The sequence below is a fragment of the Mugil cephalus genome, chromosome 8 (genome assembly GCF_022458985.1).
Source record: "Mugil cephalus isolate CIBA_MC_2020 chromosome 8, CIBA_Mcephalus_1.1, whole genome shotgun sequence".
Taxonomy (NCBI): Eukaryota; Metazoa; Chordata; class Actinopteri; order Mugiliformes; family Mugilidae; genus Mugil; species Mugil cephalus.
The window spans coordinates 21,393,310-21,415,363 of NC_061777.1; the positions used below are offsets into that span (position 1 = coordinate 21,393,310).

General features: G+C 46.0%; 1 protein-coding gene across 11 annotated transcripts in view; it reads left to right on the top strand.

Annotated features, from left to right (window-relative positions):
• fbrsl1 (fibrosin-like 1) overlaps nucleotides 1–22,054 on the top strand; it is a 255,188-nt gene that overhangs the window by 208,500 nt on the left and 24,634 nt on the right. For all 11 annotated transcript variants that reach the window (XM_047591773.1, XM_047591768.1, XM_047591770.1 and 8 more), the window contains one exon: nucleotides 13,406–13,454. In XM_047591773.1, the coding sequence (XP_047447729.1) occupies nucleotides 13,406–13,454 (49 nt within the window). The remainder of the gene's footprint in view (nucleotides 1–13,405; nucleotides 13,455–22,054) is intronic.

The window sequence follows — 22,054 nt, forward strand, 5'->3', positions numbered from 1 at the left end:
AAGCCCCATCGTACTCCACCGCTTTCCTCGTCTTTTAATCCAGCCCGCGTGATTTTCCCCCTTAGTAAGCAGATTTGAGTCGGGAGCTTTAATTAGATGCGTCTTCTCCGGGACGCGGATGTGTCGGGTGGTCCGTGCGCAGCCTGGGGAGTGTTGGGTGGAAATGGGCCTACATACCAAACATACGGCACCCTCACTGGAAAGCAGGCCCCTTCGTTAGTGAGGAACTGACGAGCTGCCGCTCACATTTGGGTAATTAACACTGCCACAGATTGTGGAACAGCTGTGCAATTTAGCACTGTGGCAACACCAGCGAGTCAAGAGAGACTCTGCAAACAGAGGACGGCTATGAAGTAGATTCATAGAGCACCTCACTCTGGCCTCATCCAAGCTCTCTCTGGTGGCCAACTATAACACATATCTTCAGCTACTTAGCAGGATGGCATGACAAATTATTAAAAGCACATTGTTTAGGGAAATGTTAGCTAATGGTGAAAACTATCACTGTAATCTGTATGTTCAGGACAGGCTGTTCAATAGACTTGGCCTGAACACGAGAGAGGCCGTCGTTTGTCGGCCTGCTCTAAGTATGTTTCACTAATGTCCTTATAGTATCCAGCACGGCTACATCTAAGTTCTGTAACTATGGACTTTTTACAGCAAGGATTTGGTACAAGCCAAGAGCTTTTTCTACAGTTGTGGGGAATAGATGGGCCGTGGGTAAAATGCCTCTGTACTTTCTTTCTATGTAATTTAAGTAGCTTTTCATCTTTTCTTTTTTTTTTCTCAGTAAGGCCTGGCTTGCCCCCACAAAAACCAAATTATATGTGAGAAGTAATTAAAGCATCCTGGTCTCCTTCTTGTTTCTTTTTGATTATAGTTAATGCATACCATTCCATCTTCCACTTTTATTTGCCTTGTTTTTTATCCCCACTGATCCGCAACATCTGGTTTTTGGTTTAACCATCAGGGAGTGGTGAGAGTGTGGGGGGAAAAATGCTCGTACACATGCAGTTTAGACTCGCATATTTCTCAGTTGGCTTGTACCTGATTATTACTGAAAAAACACAAACATCCTGGGATATTTGGCTTTCTGTCATGTTGTGAGAATTTCACAGTGACAGCTTAAAGATAATCATTTGCACAGTAATGAAGGCCACTTGTGTGTGATTAAAAACAGGTCCGTGTTTGATTTATCCGTACGAGTCAGTTTGTTTTTATGTCTGAAGCAAAGTGGTAATATTAAGCTGTGTAGCTGAGAGCGAGTCTTGTCGGGTTGAGCCCTCTTGCCTTTCCTCTCTCCTCTCTCGCCTATCAAGTGTCAGTGACAGTGACATGCCCAGGGCTGTCAGCAGGCCATGTCCTGGCTCTGTGCTCCGTCAGAGAGTGAATGGAGAGAGCCCAGGGAACTTGTTAAATTTCTGCTAAGCTAGGCTATGCTGACTTTGACAAGAGACATTTCCTTCCAATCTCCTCAGGTCCTCTGCCGACATTATCAACCGCAACTCAGTGAGTGAACAGGGCAACGGAGACGATGCAATGATAATAATGTGAAAAATGTCTATCTGCAGTAATACCAGGTGAAGGCAAACGGACAGGCAGGCTGCCAGTCTCTGCAATGTATTCTGGGAGGCTGGGCCAAGCCCCAGTGGGGCTGTCATTTATTTATCTATGTGAAGTGTCTTGAGAGGTGAGGAGAGGATAGATGGCAGAGGCTTCGCTCTACCAGAGGGGCTGGCCTGCTCTTGAGGGATAGGAAATATAATTGGGCTGCTCTCACTCTTGGCTATGGCACCAATCAGACTTTTCTCCCTCCCTCTCTAACCCACCCACCTTGCTTGGAGACATAGCTGAGGAGATGAGGCAGTGTTGGCCTTTAAGGCCCTGAGCAGGGACAAACTCAAACAAGACTTGTCACTTGTGCTTACAGTGGCATTTATTTGATCGGAGGATTTTTTTTTTTTTTCTGCCTTCCCTTCCCCCTACTGTTTCCTCTGCATACTGCCTCTGTCTGGCCTGAGCTGTGTTACTAGGAACCTGTATGCATCTTGACTATAGTCACCAATGTCTATTGTTATGCAAGGGAAATGACTTTGCTGTGCGGGACAAGCTACCTGCTAGTAGACAGGATGAGGGCTAAGGTTATAGAGCAACCGTAACCATCTGAGAAACAGGTTTAAGTGTCTCAACAGGAGGGATAGGATGATGGTGACTTATTGTCACCGTATTGGCCAACACATGCCCCCATCCCCTACTGTGACCCATTACACCTTCCCAGAAATGTAACTATGCGCCACGGCAACACAGAGCACAGGAGCTGTGATTGGTCCACTTGGTTGTTTCTGCTTCAGTATTTCCGGCTGCTTCTCCATCTCTGCAATTTTCGAATTGTTTGCTTTGGATCAATAAAGATGGAACACATTAAGGAAAGGTTAACCGAGGAGGTTCGGAGAAACAAACATTTGTATGCCTTGTGTTCGGTGAAATTCTCAGCCGTAATTGTTGAGAGGGAAGCAGGAAGTGGAAACAGAAATTACCCCGACAGGCAAAAAAAAACAAAGTGCCGAAGGCGGAATATGCCTGTGTAGTCATTGGGAGAAATGGAAAGTTCCCAACCTGGCTGTATTGTGTAAGCATGCCTGAATGTGTTTCTTTGCGGGGGAAGCATGGGGTTACACGGGGGTTGATAGTGTAGGTAGTGCAGTGAACCCTGTGCGCACATCTGTTTCAACTAATTCTGTATGGAGGTATTGATCTGCGGTGGGTGCAAGTGCAGTGTACTAGAAGATCTTGCCTCCCCACACTTGGCATCCTGCCAGGATCCTGTCAACCATGGGTGTGAGTGACGGCCTGGGCAGAGGCCTCACTGCCTCACCGTTCAGAAGGCTGTTAAAATGGTGCCTCAAAATGTAGTAGGCCTCCAGTTACATGTTGTCGGGTGGCGTGGGGCGGGATCCCATGCAGTTTTGCGAGGCTAGCTGGGAGCCCATGCTGCAATGCGCCTGAGCATGTTTGAAAAACAGTAGAAACAGTGAATTTGGCTGGTAAACGGCACCATGACTGTGAGTCCTTCGCCGACCGCTTCAGCCCATGTGCTGAGGAATAACAAAAACAGCATGAGCAGGGCATGACTTAAAGCATGACAACAACCCACAACCCTCATCGTCCTACTGTGCCTCACAGCATTTAAAACTTGATTAAAACCTCTTCTCAAGTAAACCCTCAAATGATCTGACGGAAAAGTGTTTGCAACTGTTTACATTGCCTCCCACAGTCCATCCATCCTCATGCACCTTTACCACCAGCAGACTATGATATGCAAACACACGTTTTTTCTTCTGTGCTGAATGAACAGCATACAGTATGAAGACCCCAGAGTCTGGACCGGCTCATCCAAGGATTCTCTCAAATGTGAGAAAAGGCTTCTTGAGCACACACGCTGCCGCCTTGACTTCATCTGTTTGCGTATCTCTTATTCAAATACGGGCTGAAGCCACCTGATCCAGTTTCTGTGGACATGCACATATTGAAATGAAATTAAAGGAAACAGGATAGAATTACCATAGAAACACAAGCGCAAGTTTTTAAACAGCTCATCTAATTAAACCAGTTGTCAGTATGGTTTAGACAGTCAGTGGCTAGTACAGCCCTGCTCTTGATAACTCAACTCAACACTTAAGATGTAGTTTAAAGGTTTGTTTTATTGACAGGGAACTGGTTTGTTAAGGCAATTTGTGTCTGTGGTAATGAGCTGTTAAGACATGCTCCTTTCTTTAGACTGCAAAAAAAGTAAATCTAGTGTATTAAGGACGCACAATAACGTCACTGGAACCATGGTACCGGAGGCGAAAAGGCATGTAAATTGTCATCTTTTTTTTTTTTTTTGCTTTAAACCTCTCATAGTAAGAGGTTCACTAGAAAAACAAAGCTTTTAACAAGCACTAACGTATTCATTGTTACCATCATGAACAAGCCCCAAAAAGAGTATTAGTGCTCCAGGGAACAGTCGTTGCCTGTTGTTTTTTTTCTGTACTCTTGAATAATTTAAGGAGTTGCATGTAAGACAAAGTTGCATCCACTTGCTTCATTATATTTTAATCCGGAGCAAATGATTCTATGCATACTCTTGGCATGGCGTTTGATAGTCGTTGCTGCAGTGATTGCTCATAAATCTGCTGAAGCGATCCAAGAACATGAAATAGTATGCCCTCCTCGCTGTGCCTTTCTCATCTTTCCAGGGATTTGTGTTCCGGTAGATGCCAGATCGTCCACAGGTGCCGTGCTATTACCAGAGATAACAAGAGTACACTTGTGCTCATAAAACCACTACACAAGTATTCAAACTCATTGCCAAGTGATTATTGCTTAGTTACTAGAAATGTAGGTTGCTGTGAGTCCTCAATAATAATCAGAACTAGCCACAGATATCGCAGATATCGTAACTCTTGGCAAGTTCTAACTATTTCCTACACGGTTGCAGTAAGGAGCGGCCGTTGGAATTGAAAACCGTCACTAACATGATCACTGTCAAGGTCAGGTCATAGTGTGGTGTGCTAGAATGATGTTACACAGTAAGTGTCAAGTCTGATGCCATAAGCTCTTTCACAAGATCTCTGCAGTTGTCGCGTTGGCGTTAAACTGGCTTGTGCTGCATTCCCAAATGGTACACAGTTAGCTCAGCACCTCCTCCATCATCTCCCCCCTTACAGAGCAATGCTCCTGGCATGTCCCACTGATATGTCATCATGGTTATTTATACACTCCCACCCACCCCACATTAAGTTACACATCTGGACTGTCAGTGACAGAGGAGCTCGAGCGCTATGCCATGTCATGTAAGGGATGTGGGCAGAGCGGAGCATTTATAGCTCACTTTAGGCCCACATCTTTTCCATGATAGGGACTCATGACATACCTTACTCAAAACCTCGTATGAAATATGAAGGTCAATGAAACAGCAAAGAGTCCGCAAGGTGCATTGCTGTGCTGTGACAAAGCGCTGCCGTAAAATGTATTTTGTAATCTGAAAATGCAACACATCCAGCCCACTATCAGGAATAGATACTAAATACTACAAGAATAAAAATCCAATAACAAGCTCACCTCTCTGTGAAATAAAATAAAATCCTGCCCACTGTAAAAAGAAAAGAGGAAAAAAAAAAAGAACGACACTCAGCAACCTCCACAAGCCTTCTCCGCCACTTTATAAGGACAGCTGAACAGTGAAGGCATGTCTTAAGGGGACTGCCTGGGCGTTGGGTGTCCTATCCAACCCTGCAGGGAGGCCTCGGGGAGAAGCTTGGGTTACAACTGCCAGAAACCTGAGGCCCTATGTCTGCATCAAAAGTAAATTCCACTTAACGTGCCACATCCCTTTCCAACATGACCAGGGGGCTTGAGAGGCCTGAGACTCCTTTTTATAGTCCATACCATGTTTGTTTGTGGTAGCAGGGCGGACGGTGTGCCTTAAAGCAAGCTGGTGGTGTGAGACCAATGGGATGTTTGGCAATGGATTTTAGTCTTCCCTGCTCCATTTCCAGGTTTCCACTTGCCACCTCCTGCACTGCCCGGGTCCCCCTCCGTTCCTCAGAAGGACGAGCGGCTTCATTGAGCTTAAGAGCGTGGTCGGATTTGATGGAAGAAGCCGACAGCTGCCAAGTCAAATTCCCAAGTTGTCTTTGCCTCATTTGTGGAAGTTTTTGTAATTTAAGCACCGAACCCATCACGCTGATGGACTGCGGGCTCCGCGCAAAGCCAAGCCGACGTCCCAGACATGCGCCGTCCGTGGTCTGCACATGATTTAGGTGTCAAATGACTGATATGAAGCATAGATTCCCTGTAGCCTTACTTGCCCAGATTCAGCTTCAAACTCCCACTGGTATTAGAACAATATTTATTTGTGTTAGAGGGGAGGTGATTCATATTACTCGAAATCACTGGCATAGTACGGGTGAGATCCGTCTCTTGCTGCGCATTTTTCCTCTCATTAAAGGTGTCCGTGCCCAGAGGAGCGAACCAATGCCTACCACACATTTCCATGTAGTGCCAGCGCTGCCTTTTCTTCTCTTTGTGTGCTGTCTTTTGCTGCTGAAGAAATTCACTCCGTGTGGGTTGAGGCAAGGGAGAGGGTCACAGCTTTTTTATCGCTGCATTATTTACGATCTCGCCGAATTCATTTTTTTTTTCTCCTCCCCCCCCCCCCTTAGCAAATTCATCCAAGTAAAAAGCACACCGCAATCTTAAGAGAGAGGAAGAAAGGAAGAATGTAACTCGTGTAGCCCGAGGTGGGCTATGACTCACCTAGACATTGTTCAGATGGAGTGAAAAAATAAAACAAGTTCAATAGGAGTTTCTATTGAGCAGTGCTTAAAGCCACCTTTCTTTTAACAAGCTGCAGTGAGAGGTGGTTTGCCTACCAAGCTTGCCTGCAGCTCTCCGCAGGGCGATTATGTCACGGCGGGCCAGTCAGAATGATGTGTATCTCTCTGTTAAAAGGCAGCTCTACTGCAGCAAAGGCTCTGACTAGGAATATTATTATTATCTCCTCCAGGATCCTCTCCACAGCAACAACGGTGCCGCATTGAGAGAGCTCTGGAGAAAGCTGTTTTTGAAATAATCTGCCTGTCTGTTATCCTGCCTCTCAGACAATAACATCCAGAAAGGATTTTTTACTTTCCACCACCCACACTGACAATGGTGTAAAGGCTTTGCAACAAAAGGATGATGTGGATATGGGGAGAGTGAGTTTCCGTGACCTGCCCTATCATAACTCCACACGGTGGCCCTGAGGGAGCCGGGATTTGGTTGTGGCTGTTGACCAGCCAATCAGGAAGCAGTGAGCCGTGTCTTAAAGGGCTATCTGCCATCTCTGCTGCCGAGAATCCTGGAGAGCCAAGAGGGAAGCCATTGGTGCTCAGATCTGTATCAGGGCCAGGGAGTAATGACGAACAGCCCCCCTGATTCCACCGGGAGATTACCTGTTTTCTTTTTTCTTTCTTTCTTTCTTTTTTTTTTTTTTTTTTTATCGCCGCTCGCACACATTTCGACATTAAAGAGGAAACTAGGCCACGCCTTTTTCACAGTCAACCCCGCTGCACCGAAACAGAATGCTATCTCCCGCTTTTGTTTTCCATCTCTTAATTCTCTTATTTGTTTCTCTTTCACTGCCTTTTCCCATAACCGCGGTCTCGGGCAGGACTCGGCCCCTCCAGCTCCACTCCCTACCCCGAGAGAGAGCCACGCATGCTTTTAAACCACTGAGCTCAGATCTGGTGTTGCATTAATTGAGTTAAATGGATTGCGATGGCCGAGATGATTTGTCTGTCGGCTTTTATTGCTGCAATTTAGACTGTGCCTCATTGCATTATGCCACTTAATGAGAGCCCTTAGCTGCTGTTTTGTCTCTGCTGGTATTAACATGCACAGGTTCACTTAACAGGAGAATGTGGGAATGTACTCGCCCTAATTTCCTGCAATTTGTAGTGGTTAATCAACTGGGGGCACTTAAAAATATTGAATGCCTCTACCTTTTATTTTATACCTATTGTTCACGTCTTTGTCTGTGACCTCTTTATTGGTTATGCCCTACCACCAGTCCACCTCCATCCTTCATCCGTGGTCCTTCCGGTGAGTTTGAGCAGTTTCTGGATCCTCGCTGGTGAAATACGCCTCGTCCCCTTTCCTTCATTTCTCCTTATCTGATTAGTGCTGGCTGTGGGCCTGCTGCGGCGTTGATTTGTGACCCTCTCTGCGGCGGCGAGAGGCTTTAATGCAATGCGTGCCTCTGCCCTTCTCCCTACTGATGAAACAGGCCCCTGCATTCCCCTGATAGACTGCTAATTTGTATACTAAACTGACAGGCAGCTGTGATAAGGGCTAGCAACTGCTGCGCAGCCGGGGGAGGCACGAGCGGTGGTGCGGGGTGTGGTAAGCGAGACGAAGGGTAATATTTTACACAAAGCTCAAGCCCCCTGCTCTGCTCTCAGCATTCATTTCCCTGTGTCTGTTGCTAGGGGGAGAGGGAGCAGGGAGTTTTCAGCCCCGGCCCCGCCGCCGTGCCTTTTGAAAATGGCGCTCAGTTTGTGTGTGTTTTACGAGCGTGCGAGGGGACACCGCTCCGTTCTACACAGTCACTATGGAATTCATTATCATCTTAATGATGCTCCGGTTGAGGCGAGTGTCTGTTGGTTGACAGTTGCGTGGGACGTTTCTCCTCTATTCTCTCTATATATCCCATCATGCTCGCTGGGGGTTTGCAGTCTTGCTGGCTCACACCTGTTCTGACAAGCAGGCGGTGGCGGCCGCCGTGATAGCGGTGGGTGGGAATTGGAGGTAAGGTAGATGTGCCTGTTTCGTTGCCCTGGGAATGCATAGCACTGCTGCGACTTATAATAAACGACCGCTCGGGAGGTCATTAAGTTTCTGGAACGGAGTGAGGACAAATGCAAGGGAGATAATTAATTTGGTGTCTTCTGTTGAAGCCTGGGAGCAGTGGGCCCACTGTGCATGTCTAATGCGGCATTTATTGCCAAAGTAGCATTAGCGGACGTCAGGGGTGGAAAGGTGACATCAGCGGAGGACCCTGAGTGGGTGCTGATTGAAGTCTTCGGTGAGCACTGTGCTGCTCCCGTACGAACAGAAAAATCAAGGAAAGTGTTTTGTTTTTTTTTTGCCATAAAAGTGCTGCTATCATTAAAGCTGTCTAGGTTTACGCCGAGCAAATCAAAAACTAAATTAATCTGAATGTTACAGTGGTAACACTTAAGGGTTTCGCTATAATTGTGTACCAAAGTAAACTTAAATCGTTATTAAAAAAAAAAAAAAACAAAAAAAAACAAACACATTCTTATCACTCTGAAATGAAAAGGAGTACTGGTCCTCAGGCGACAGGGGAATGGAAAATTGGAAGAGAGGGCAGTGAAGGAGGAAGTTGACAGTGATGAAACACCCAGCAGTGAAGCAAATTAACACTGGCTGTGTGTGTGTAGTAGGACGAATGATAAGTGTGGGCCCACAGACAGACAGGTTCAGCCAGGGTAATTGAGAACCTGACCGTTCATGCCAGAATATGTGCCCTCTTGCCCAGTTCCCTTTTCTCTTTCTCACTTTATGTTTTTTTTTTTTTTTTTGGGTTTGTTTTTTTTTGAGTAAACCTTCACTCTCAGACCGTCATGTGGGTCCTCTGTTACCCACGCTCGTCCTACTGTACCCGCGACTCCGGGTGATTATCATCTACCTGTTGTTATGTACTAGCGACTTTTCGTACATTAACCATTAAACCGGTTTAAGTATTAAGTTACCAATTAATCAACAACAGTTGGCTTCTTGGGTAAAAGTGAAAAGGGGAATATACCATTTTGCAAACACATTTGCTTTGTTACATGTTAAGATTATCCGTCTAACCGCTTTTACAACTGTCTGTCAAGAACATAGCATGTGCCAAATGACTCAGAGCTAAATTGTAATTATAGTCTTTACAGGCATGTGCCCACAACAAAGCCTGCTAACAGGTTTCTTTGTTTTCACGCCACAGCAGCTGAAGCACCGCCAGCTTGTGTCAAAAAAGATATCTACCAGGTTGGGGAAGGGCCGTACCTTCCCTTGCAGCGAGGGGTGGAGACCGTATTAGGAATTTGCTTGTATTTAGTCTAGGTTTAACCAACCTCTGTGTACAAGGTTTCTTCCTGTTTGGAGATTATTTGCTCGGCTCAAAGGAATGCGGGGCATGCAATAGGAGCTCTCAGATCAAAGGTAGATTGAAGGCCTGGGGATCATTTGATATAAAGAAGGTGGGGGGGGAGTGTGGGGGGGGGGGTGAGGGTTTGCGGGGAGAGAAACTGGTCTCTCAGCAGTCTTTACTAAATGAGGTTAATTGAATCTGGGTAATTGCTGACCTTCCTGTCTCGGTGAAATCACAGCCTTAACTGATCAATGCTTTTCATAAATTTATGCCTCAAGGTCGTTCACTTGATTATTCTGCCCTCCCTCGCTGCCTGCATCGCCGCGCTCAGTTGGCCCATTGTGCAAAAATTAAGCGTGGAAGCGTTTTAACACAAAAAGAATGCAATTAAGCTTGTCTCAGATTTTCTAAATTAATTAGCTTGCTGTGCTGTTCAGTAAAAACAATGTGGACATGGAGCATTTGCAAAGATTCCCCCCCCCCCTTGCTTCTCTGCTGTGTGAAAGCAAATGCATTTCGCCTCGCAGTAAATGTCTCACTTACTGCTAGCGAGGTTTTCTGCCTCTCTGCTCTCCCTCTGCGGCCCTGCTATTATCTGGAGATTTATGCTGCCAGTAAGTCATTGGTGTTCAGGGAAGTTGGGGACTTTTTAAAACAAACAGCAGTGTAATTTGTAATTTGGCATCACCTAAATCTGGGAATTATGGTTCTGCATGTGGCTCTTTGGGGAGTTAGCACTCTGATGGTGGGTTTACTGGCCCCGCTCCCTCCCTGGACTCCTTCTTTTTTCTTTCTCCCCCTTGGTCCTTTTACGCCTGCCGAGGAAACGGGAGGATTTCACAGCTGCTGAGAGCTGGGCCCCGGCTGGGCCCTATGACCTCCTTCTTGCTTTCCCCCCTCTCTCAGTCTCACTCCCTTTTTTCTCCCTCTTTCCAGCAGTCTCTTTCCTCAGGGAGCTCTTGTGTGGCTCAGAGGAAGCTGAATCATAAAGCATGGCTAATGAATAGAATAGGGAAGGAAAGCTGAGGCCTGCTGACGGCCCTCCAGAGAGCGGGCCAGGCCCCTGAAGCCCCAGGCTCAAATAGCAGACGGCCCCCACAAAGGTCAGGCTTCCTGCGGCCTGCTCCAAGGGCTTTTGGCTCCCAGGCAGCGTGGCTTGAATTTCCCCCATTATTTTTTTAAATGGTTAAATTTCCCTGTTTCCTTTGGAAAACCTGCCCTTTGCTCCTCCTTTTTCATTGTCTTTCTCTTTCTCTATAAATATACTTCCCCGCAGTCTCATCTTTCCTTGTCTGTTTTTAATGGCAGCCAAGGTTGCCTCAACAAAGAGAGTGTGAAGAATTTGTTATACATGACCTCTGCACACCACAACCACAGGCAGCCCAGACTGCCAGCAGCTCAGCCCCGTGCAAAAATGTCAACTTGACCAGCGAAACCAGAAACTTTTACAAAAACAACAGCTCGCCAAATCAGGGCTCTGCTTTGACATGCCTTTTTAAGAAGTGCTTTTGCAAGCTGGCCTTGTAATTGTGGATTATAGGACTGACTCATGCAGACTTGGCAGGTGCAAAACACAGTATTAAAACCTAAATATTGGTTGTTGATGTTACTTGGAATACATTTGGAATATAAAACAGCTCATTGCACACTGAAAATGTCCAGACAGGAATAAGGAGATCTAGGTCATCTTGGCACGCGGGCGAACACATCGTTTTCTGTTCTCTTTCGGAGGAACGTGTTATGTCTGTCTTGCTCTCTGGATAACCACTCTGGTCATAACAATTGTTTTAACTGTTACAGTGAGTTATGGTATCACCTACGCTGTCTTTTCTGGTGTTGTGACCCCGTGCCACGCTAAGCAAGTCCCTGATCCAGCTCCCGTGTCCATTTGACAAGCTTCATTTCATTCTGAGCCCATATTTTTCTTCCAGGGCCTCCGGGGCTGTGATTCAAGGCTGGGGTTGTGCTTTTGCAGCGCTGAGGCTTGGTACTGGAGCGTTTAATGTCTTCCAAAGCTAACAAAGGGCTAGTGTTGTAGCCTGGCGCCCTGGTTCTGGGAGACTGAAAGAAGGCAATGGACAACACTCTATCTTTCCTCCGCAGTCTTTAACCTTGTCTACTGTAAGAGGAAACAGGAAGTATTCCAGTTCAGCTGATCGCTCACCCTCCTTTGAACATTCTTCTTATTGAGATCAATCTGAAGAGGTGTTACTGACCTCTTTTTGCAACGCAGTAGTTGACTAGTCCGTCTATATTTCTGTAGTTTATTAATGCTGTAACAAGAACAGTCAGAACTACTCTAGCAGTAGCTAATCATATTCATGTGATCATGATTCAAATCTGAAATGAGTCTAAAATCTTATTAGTGTTGACATAATACAAGATTAGAAGAACTCGCCACCACACACTCATAATTATCAGCAAATAATTGTGTTTAGTAGATGCCACTGTTCATATCCACTGGGTTGTTTCACTAAAATCCATAGTCGTGTTTTTTACCTGCTTCTGTGCCAGAAAAGCCCATTTGTGTGAGAACCGGTAGCGCTGTTGTGGTTAGACTCGCTGAGACGAGACATCAAGCGCCGACATACAAACATTGTTCAGAAAAGTAACACAGTGACAGCAAAGGAAAAATTGGGAGGTCTTGGAAAGAAGAGGACGTCCTCAAAACACTTGTGAAGAACTAACAGGGATGCCAAGGACAGCCATCTGTGTTTACAAAATCATTTGCTTTCTCTTTCTGTCTCTGTCTCTCTTGTACTCACTCTGATTCACTGTTCATTCTTTACATATGCTCCCTTTGTGCTGCGTAAAATACAAGCATGGCAGTTAAGGACACTCGGGCCCTTTGGGTGGAACATATGTTCGGCTCTTGCAGCTTTTTACAAGTCTGGAGATCTCGGATGAGCGGAGATGAAGCAAAGGGATATTTGTGGCTTTAAATAAAGCCCCCGTGTGGACTGATATTACAGGTTGAGGAGAATTTTCGGTGTTAATAATGTCTTCCAAACCCACTGACTGCTTTTGAACAAAGACGGATTTTGTGTTGTATTTTACGGGCTTTCGGACAAAGCGTTTCCCAGACAGCGAGCGTGGATATTTGCGAAAATGCACAGCAGCAGCTCCCTCCACCGAGTGACAGGTCATCTGTTTACCTCTCATATGGGCTGATATTGTCTTTGATACCGAATTAGTGAAACGACGCCGTACATGTATGAGTGGGATCATATTGTATTGATGAGCTGTGAAATTCCCTTGAAAATGTTGCCGAACAAAATGTGACTTCTGAGTCACATGAGTGAATGTAGGAGCTTTTGTAGTCTAACGCTGCATAGCCATCTTACTGACGTCCCCTATCTTTGACGGCGTTTCTTTTAAGGGTTTTCAGGTGGCACAACAGTGCCACCTAATGTTACCTCCTCAGGAAAAAGCCAGACAGGGACCATCTGGTACAGAGGGAGCTCTTCTTGTTGGCTGATTGGAGACTGTTGATTGACTGTATAATGCCATGTGTGGGAGATGAACTTTACCTCCAAGCACTTGTTACCACACTGGTGGCTGAATAAGCCTTCTACTTGGCAGGCAAAACATGAGCCAGTGCTTGCATTAGTTTTGATGAATTACCTTAAATTATATGAGTCAGTTTTTAATAGGATTGACTGCAGTTTGTCACTGATTCGACTAATCTGACAAATCCACTAAAGCGCTGCCTTCTTGTTTTTCTAGGTGTCTGATGTAGGATCGGAGAAGCTCTTTTCCCCCACCACACCCAAAGGTAAGATCCCTGTTCTGTTTTCACCTCCACCCTTGCAGCCCTTTTCCTCCTCTGCCTCATTCATACACATAACAACTACCGGGTTTTGCAAATGAGTCCGGTTCTCCCCCTCTCTAATCCTGCAGCTTCCATTCAGATTTAAATGTCAGCAGACATAAACAAGGTCTGGTGACTACATATGCATACATTTTTGCCTGGGTGCAGAGTGGCGTTTCTTGGACGACCCCGCCAAAGGCTTAGCCCTCCTACATATTGGTTCATTAGAGGGGATTTAGAGCCTCCCTGCCACATGCTCCCACAAATGGGAACTTCCCCTCAGGCAATACAAGCTCTCTGACAGCAGGCCTGGACCATAATGGATGCCAAAGGAAAGAGAGAAAGAGCTTTGTCAGCCCCCCAGACAACACAAAGTCTGTGTGTGTGCATTCACATAGGCCCATATGTGGATTATATAGCTTTTGCTTTTGTACAGCATGATCATGCGTGATTTCGCACAATCTTACGGATTTCTGCGCTTGTGTGCATGCGGTGCGTGGGCGTAAAGTATTTGCATGCCTGACACACCTTCCAGGCAAAGAATGTCGGCTGCACCTGTAAATTTACTACATGCGATGATGCCTGGCAGGTCAGAGCAGGGAGATAGGTGTCAAACTGTGGATGTAGGGAGGCGGGGAAGTGAGGACAGGCGCGATCAGCCTACTAGTGACAGACAGCAGCATGCAGACCGTGTCCCCTCAGGGCAGGAACCAGGAGGGAGGCCATTAACACAAGCTAAGGGAGAGGGAGGTGGATCTGCGGAACAGTGTAAACTAATGCCTTATGAGGAGGGTATATCTGCAGAGAAGACATATAGATCATCATGCCACAACTGAAATGTTAAAAATGGTAGATATGTTTACTCTTGGGTCCAATATCTGTTGGAAAAAGTCTTGAAAGTCTCGTTTTGTTTTTAGCTTTTATTTTACTTGTAACATTGCCCCACAGCTCTTATATTAATCACAAACTAGAGTGTTTCATTTAGCTCCACATTAGCGAATGCAGTCCAAACGCTAGATTCCGTCTCGACAACACAGAAAGGTGTTGCTTGGTTTAGCGCAGCAGCTTCGACTGCCGAGTGGAAAAGCACGGCTGACAAGCAGGAGAGAAACCAGGCCTGCTGGCTGTGTGATGTAGATGACCTGTGACCAGTGTTGGCCCTCGCATTCACAATGACAATGACTTCCAGACTTGCATGGTTTAGAAAACAACTAGACCGCGTCCAACTCCATCTATTCTCCGCCGGGCTGTTGAACTACCGCTGTTGTCATCTGTCAGGGTGTTGACTTATTTTCCCCCGCATGCTTGTATGGAACGCAGCTGCATATAAGCACACTCTGCCACGGAGAACTGATAGTACGGGCACATTAGCGGCCATTGTCTTTTTATACTTTTGCACTGCAGCCGCTGAGGGAAGTTCCCTGCGTATCTGCATCCAGCGCGAATGCAGGGCTGAGGATTAGGGCCCCGGAATTACATCCAGACAATCCAATCAGAGTCTTTCCTGATTATCACACAGATCGACCAGATCCTGTTTGGGCGACTTAGAAGAAGGGCACCGGATTAGAATTAGGGGTTAGAAAGGGTGAGGCAGCAAATAAATCAGCGGTTTGATGAGGTGATTTTGTGACGACGAGCAAGAAGTTATCACGCCACAATTGCAGAGCTGCCAGACGGCTCTCATCTCCCATTCTAATGTTGTTGTTTGGAGCTGTAATGGATTCTAGGACAGTGTTTGTTTTAGCCCTACACTAGTTTTTCTGTGTGAATAATGTGTGTGTAATACAGAGCAGCCCACAGGCTGTTTTCCTCTGGTTTAGAATGCAGCGTATGTGTCCCATTACCGGTCTCGCTCACGGTCCTGTGGGACTGATGAAAAGCCCGCTTCCCTCTGATCACCAGGCCTGTCGAGCTGCTGGCTGGGAGACTCTGAAACAGACACACACACACACACACAAAACGCAAACATTATGGCACACATAAATATATAATGCTGCGATGATGTTTAGCTTGTACAGTCCACCAGATAATGAATGCTTATTTTACTTTTACATCTCCCTTGCTTTTCAACGTGGTGCTCCCCTCTCTGAACTTTATTTTGGTGAGCACTTACGGGTACAAACAGTTGAGGTTAAGTCCAAATTGTACACAGGCCCGCAGTCTGTCATGCTAATGAAACGGTTCAGGGTTAATAGAGGAGAGAAAAGACCAACATTGTAATCAGTGACGGCAGAGCACTGTAATTATGCACACAGAACAGGGTTTTGGGCAAAACCCAGACACCCTTGCTTTCTTTCTCTCATATTTACTTTTCATCATTTCTACACTGCCAGGCTGTTGACAGCCTGTTATAGATGCAAGCCGACAGTACTGATAATAGCACAAACTAATAGTATCTGTAATAGCACAGCACAGAGTGAGCAATTCTCTTCGGGTGTTGTTACCCAAGAGCTATCACAAGTTCTGCTGAATGTCTGTCTGTGTTGGTGGTTATGATGTAGGAAGATACAGCAGAGGGCAGGCATTATCTAACAGCTATTGGTTTTTGTTTATTTCCTGTCCTAAACCTCCTGCAAGTTATCGATTTCCTGGAGGATGGCGTGTTTAAGTAAAAGCACAGAGAAGACTCGTGCTCCACTCAGGGCTACCCTTATTGGATTGCGGGTCAGAGTTTACCGTTGTCACTTGCTCGAAGGCGAATGAGAAGCTAAATGTAGCTGCTGAGCATGAGCGGGGCACCTCTACAGAGCACAGATAAACACTTCCCTGGTAGGCCTTCTTATGACATTTCACAACGCTGGGCCTATGGAAGTGGTAGGGAGTTATCACCCAGCTGTCAGCGGCTAGAAATATCTGAGGAGAAGCCGTAGGAATCTGCACTGACTATGTTGAATGTTGCATCTGTGGGTTTGGAAGCAGGAGGTTTGGTCTCGGCGCCATCTTTTGCTCGTCCTGCCCTCTCTAAGGTTTTGTTGTCTCTGCCTGCTGCTACCTGCCTGGGTGTGAGGGTAAACCCGTGCGGCGCGGCGTCTACCGGAGGAACCTGGTGCATTGTGGGATAGAAAGAGAAAGATTGGGAGAAAACCCATTTCTGAAGTGGATTTGTGCCCTTGTAATCCTGATTAATTTTGACCCGTTGTGCTCATTTTAAACAGAGCATTACAGTAAGCGTGAACACAGCAAGCTCCAGGGCGAAACCAGGAGCTTAGCGGCTTTGGGAGGCTTAGCTGCAGATGGCATTTTAAGCCGGACTTAATAAATTGTTTCCATTAAACTTACCGGCCCACACATACTGGATTAGACCAGTGGAACAAAGGAAGAAGAGAGCATGCAGACGAAAAGAAGGGGGGGGACAGGGAGCACACACAACGGCCATCGAGCACATCTGACTCTGTTAGCATCCCTCTGAGGCTACGTGAAAGGTGAAGATGAGGTTACTGTAGTGTTCAGGGAGATAAAAAGCTTTTGGACATGAATGCAAAAATCTCTCACTTTAGATCTCCTGCTCGTCAGGGATGTTGGACCAATTTGCTTAATTGACTTGGAAGTAAACAAACAAAAAAGATGCATAAACCATTTAGCTTGGCAGTGGATTTAGGGCTTATCCTCTAACTGTTTATATATAAACACATTACCAGTGCTGTAGCTTAAGGATTTAGGATCTACCCATACATATTGCTTTTTTTTTTTTTTTCTATGAAGCCTTTTTACTCATATATCCATCTGCTATTGTGGGAAATCAATTCCTTATGGTTGAACCCCGCCTCTCCCCTCTTCTGTCGTCAGCCCGCCTCCGCCATACCTCCTTCCCCCATCGGCTCATGGCTCGCTCCCTAAGCTCTCATTATGTGCTACACAGTCCAGGGTCCCTGTGTCGAATCGCTAATCAACCACCCTGTCTGCAGGCCTGCTCTCTCAATAGGTGCTGAGTGGCCTTTGTTCCACCGCTGCTGTTTTCTGCATGTCAATAAAAGAGCTATGGCCGCCTCTGCCGTCTTCTCCTCCTCCTCCTCCTCCTCCTCCCTTTCCGTTACCTGGGCTGTGCAGAGCTTCAGGGCTGCTCCTGCACTGGAACATTACATAAAAATTAAATCCCATCGCACCTGCTGGATTCTGAATGCCGGAGAAGGGCGGAAGTGCGGTGATTGGAGAGGGAGTAGCAAGGTCAGGGGCAGGGTGATTGAGGGCGGCTCAGGCGTAGTGGAGTAGATGAGAGAGCATGTTTGTATTCGGCCGGGCAGCTCTCCTCTGGCCAGGTCAGTGTAATGTATCACTAACCTCTGAGGCCAGCCCGACTGTTTGCAGCCTCTCACCCATTAAATAATGAATGGAGGTTGACCCTCTGACCAACTAATCAGCTTTCCGCAGCCGCTGAATCAGGATAGACTGGAGGTAGATGGAGAGAGCGTCTGGCTGGCAGGCAGGCTAAATGACTGCGTGGTGGGCATGACGTTGGGAAAACATAAGGGGTGCAAAGGCTACACGCTGCCAGATTAGCAAAAATTGAAAGCAGCCTCCGCCGCTGTGGAATCTAAGCCTGATGGAGGTTGATTTGTTTGATAAATCCCAGACAGGAAACGCTGCTTTTATCAGAAAGACCAATGTTCCTATATTGACGCAGCATTTATTTTCAAATTGTGGTGTTTTTGCCACTCATGTGACGGCTGCATTTAGGAAGTGGAAGTAGTTTAGAATGCATACATGTAAAAGAAACCATCCCTCTTGTTTCTAACATTGCATCCTTGGCGAATTTGTAAGTCCACTGCTGCGTTTTAAAAGGTTATTATTATATTACAAACTTAGAGCAGAATACAGAAAGCAGGTCTTTCTTCAGGGAGACAAAATACTTGCAAAAAAAAACAAAACATTTCTTTATTAATCTTTGCGTTATTACAGTTCACAGCTATAGGACAGCTTATGAGTGCAGTGATTTGTTTTTGGAGAAAGGAGCTGATATTAATTCTCCCTTTATTGATAGTGCTAATGCTGTTTGTGCAGCCATCCTTGTCGGAAAGATGAAAATAAATAGGGGGAGCTCAGCGGAGATAAGACACGTGTTTAATTATTAATTGAGCCATTACTGACAGAGATTGCCTTTTTTGATTTAAAGCAGGAAGGCCTGCTTCGGGGACAGAAAAAGCAATTACAGAATTCCCAGCTTGCACCGCTGCTGCCCATCGTTCAACATGCGCCGCGGAGAGAAGTGAAAGGAGACAAAACGCTCCCGCACACACATACACTCACAGCCATCCTGTCGCACTGTGGTGTTCCATAAATTATTTTAATTCTTCTTCAATATTTATAGCTTTTTAAATTACGATTACATCGTCATGTACTATTTATGTAGAGTGGCAGGTAGTCAAAGGGCCACGCCGCATTACCCACAACCCCGCTGTGGACTAGCACGCTGAAAAGCTGACTAGAATAAATTGTTTGGTTTTGTGTGATTCAGGAAGTGATGTCAAACGGCACCAGCTTTTTCATGCCACCTGCTTTCCAAGACGGACCTAATTTTCTATGCATGGCAATTAACTGGCTTGTAAAGTCATCGCTAATATGTCATGTTAACCCCCTGTGCGCTCTTTCAGCCTGGCTCACAGCACTATTATGTCGATTAGAAAAGCGCCTGTTTTGTGCAAAGGGCCTAGCGTGCATGAAATATTAACTTCGCCCTCCCGTTTAGAGCATTTGGTCACTGCCGGTCGGGTTTAATTCCTGGAACAGAAACTCTGTTAGATGGTTTATGTATTTGTCTCCGCTGTCTGCGTTAGCCCGGACATGTAAGGACGCTTGGCACCTGTCAGTCCCTGCTATCGTTCCCTGTCATCAGTGTCAGCGCGACCGAGGGTCGTGATCAGCTATTGTGACGGAAAATTGGAGTCACATTGAAAGCTGTGATTAGGCTCCATTGTGCGGTTCTGTGTTCATTGACCGAATATGGATTCGGCTTTAGCTGTGGGGAGGGAGCGATTACAAAATCACTAAAAGTCACGAGGGACTTTTCGGATAAGTTTCTCAGGGATGTTATCAGCGTTTTGGATGGCGTGCTTGGGCGTGTCATCTCTCAGCTATGCTTTTGTCTTACTGTCCAGAACAGGTTGGCATACACAGGAGAGTCAGTGTTTCTGATGAAGTCAAAGTGAATAACCTCAAGCACTAAAATAGGGATCACCTACTCTGCCATCAACCTGCACTCCATACTAGACAAAAGAGTATATTCATTTTTGCTCTGCCTGATGTACAGTTGAGATATTAAAATATATATTTTTTATTATTATTAAACTTGATTTGAATATTACTATTAAGAAGGAAGTTGGCACGAGCACTTCTTAGTAGTGATTTTACTGTGGGCTAGGTTTAGTTCACAAGGTCTTAAACCTGTGTAGCGAGCTGGTGCTTCCCCTCTGAGTGAGGAAATCAGAAGCGCTCACAAATAAGCAGCTTTGCGGTCCACTGACCAACTTTTGAAAATCAGGTGGAGTACTATATAAACACAGAGGCAGCTTTGGATGAGACGAATGTAAGCACCTTGTTGTTGTTGTTGTTGTTGTTTTGTATTTTAGAGAAAGGGAAGAATTTAGAGAGGATAACTCGAGAGAGTAGCAGCTCTCATCACATCTTTTTAATCTTAATCCTCCTCCTACCCCAATGAAAACACAGCCAAGTGCATTATGGAAGGTATTTTCATTGTTTACTTATGAGAATACATGACCAGCGTCTTATCACAACTGTCAGGCCTGAAATGTAAAGCGTGTCGGCTGTGATCACTTGCAGGTTTTCTTGCTTTTAATCCTTTATTCCCAGCTCCAGTCGCTCTGCCAGCCAGAGTGGGGTTTTCCCCCTACCCCGGGTTTGTTTTGAAGATCCCTGCTCCTCGCTATGTGAGTTTTAAGCTCATCTGTGTTGAGAGGTTCAGAGCCAATGTTGTTTGCAGATGAGGCTGTGACGCTCGTTGACAAAGCCAGATGGTAGGCGACTGTGGCCAAACACAGCGCTTGGATAATGTCGAATCGCTGGCAAGGGGACAGTCGTCAGCCTAGATGGATATTACAAACATGCTTGTAATGGATTGGACATTTTGGGAAGCAGTTCACACAGGCTTACAAAGATGGAAAATCCATCGCCAGGAACAGAACGAATGTAAAATGCCTCAGATTCCATGACAGACAAGGACATCCAAGTATCAGAAGAATGTGCCAGAGTATTCAGGGGGAAAAAGGAGATGAACCCTGGAAACAAGTCCCAAATCAAACAGAAGTAAAGCATTTTCCAAGCATTTCCAGATGGGTGGTCTTTCTCTGATGTTTGTTCAGTATTTATGAGCCCTTTACCTTTCCAGTGGTACCATATTGGTATCCATGTTTCTGTTAGTGGCTTATCAGAGCCACTCTGTCTACGAGCAATACCACAGGCTTGGACTGGTAGGGTGGGTCTGACAGAGGGCTGGGTTTGGAGCAGAATGCGGCAGAGCCGTGCTATTAGCTTTGAACTCGGCACATGGTGAAAGACGTTACCTGACACGCACTGCTGGGAAAGGGCTCTTGTTCGGTCTTGTTTCGGCGTTTCACCGTTTTTGAGCAACGTTAATCGTTCCCATGTTTGTTAACAGACAGGCCATCATTCGGCTGAGAAAGAGGGCCATGCATTTCGGCCGTTTCAGCGGCGGTTTATTTAAAAAAAAAAAAAGGAACACGCACAGTGTGGTCTCGAGATTTCAAGCGGTCATCTGTTTGGCTGTTGTGTTTGGCTACCGGTGAATTCCCTGCACTGGGCCCTGGTGGTGGGGCCCCTAATGGTCACTGACTGACTGTAATACCCCATTCAGCAGAGCGTGAGCTCCAACCTCCCTGGCTGTTGGGTTAGTGCTGCTGTGTTGAGGGGTGAGCAGCAGGACTGGGATTTTACTGCTGTTTGCTTTGGTAAGGAGCAAGAGAGAGCGTTCCAGTGTCACAGGAGCCATGGAGACATGTGTAGAGCACTAACAGCAGCGTTGACCAGGGTTAAACTCATATATGATTTTGTGTAACTTTGTGAAAGTTTTATTGTTTTCAGTAATGTTCTAGTCCTGCATTAACAACCTAAGGTGAGGTATTTCCTTTGAAATTACTGCTACAGAGATGTCAAAATAACCAATTAACAGGTCTTTACGTCACATCTGTTAACTGTGACAAATTGCATCCAAATCACAGCTGCTCACAGCTTATTTTTTAGTGGGGGATAATCAATATATGGCTATCACTGTCGCTAATGATACAGGTATTGACTCATCAACTGTTATGCGCAGGGCAAGTGTTGAAGTGCCTCGGGCCCCTTATCAGCTGTGGCACACTCTATTAGTGTGCTGGTTTGGTGTAGCACTGACCTAATCCTGGTAGCAGGTGCCACTGGAGCCGTGCTGGAGTGGACATGTTTTTCAGGGAGGATGAGCCATCTGGGTCTTGATACTTTATGGTGCTTAAAACACACTCTCAAGTGTGACACTCCCAGCACTTACCTTTTAGTTGCACACAATAATCTAAGCGCTGGCTGCTAAAGGGAGAGGTGAGGCTTTCAGGAGAATTTAC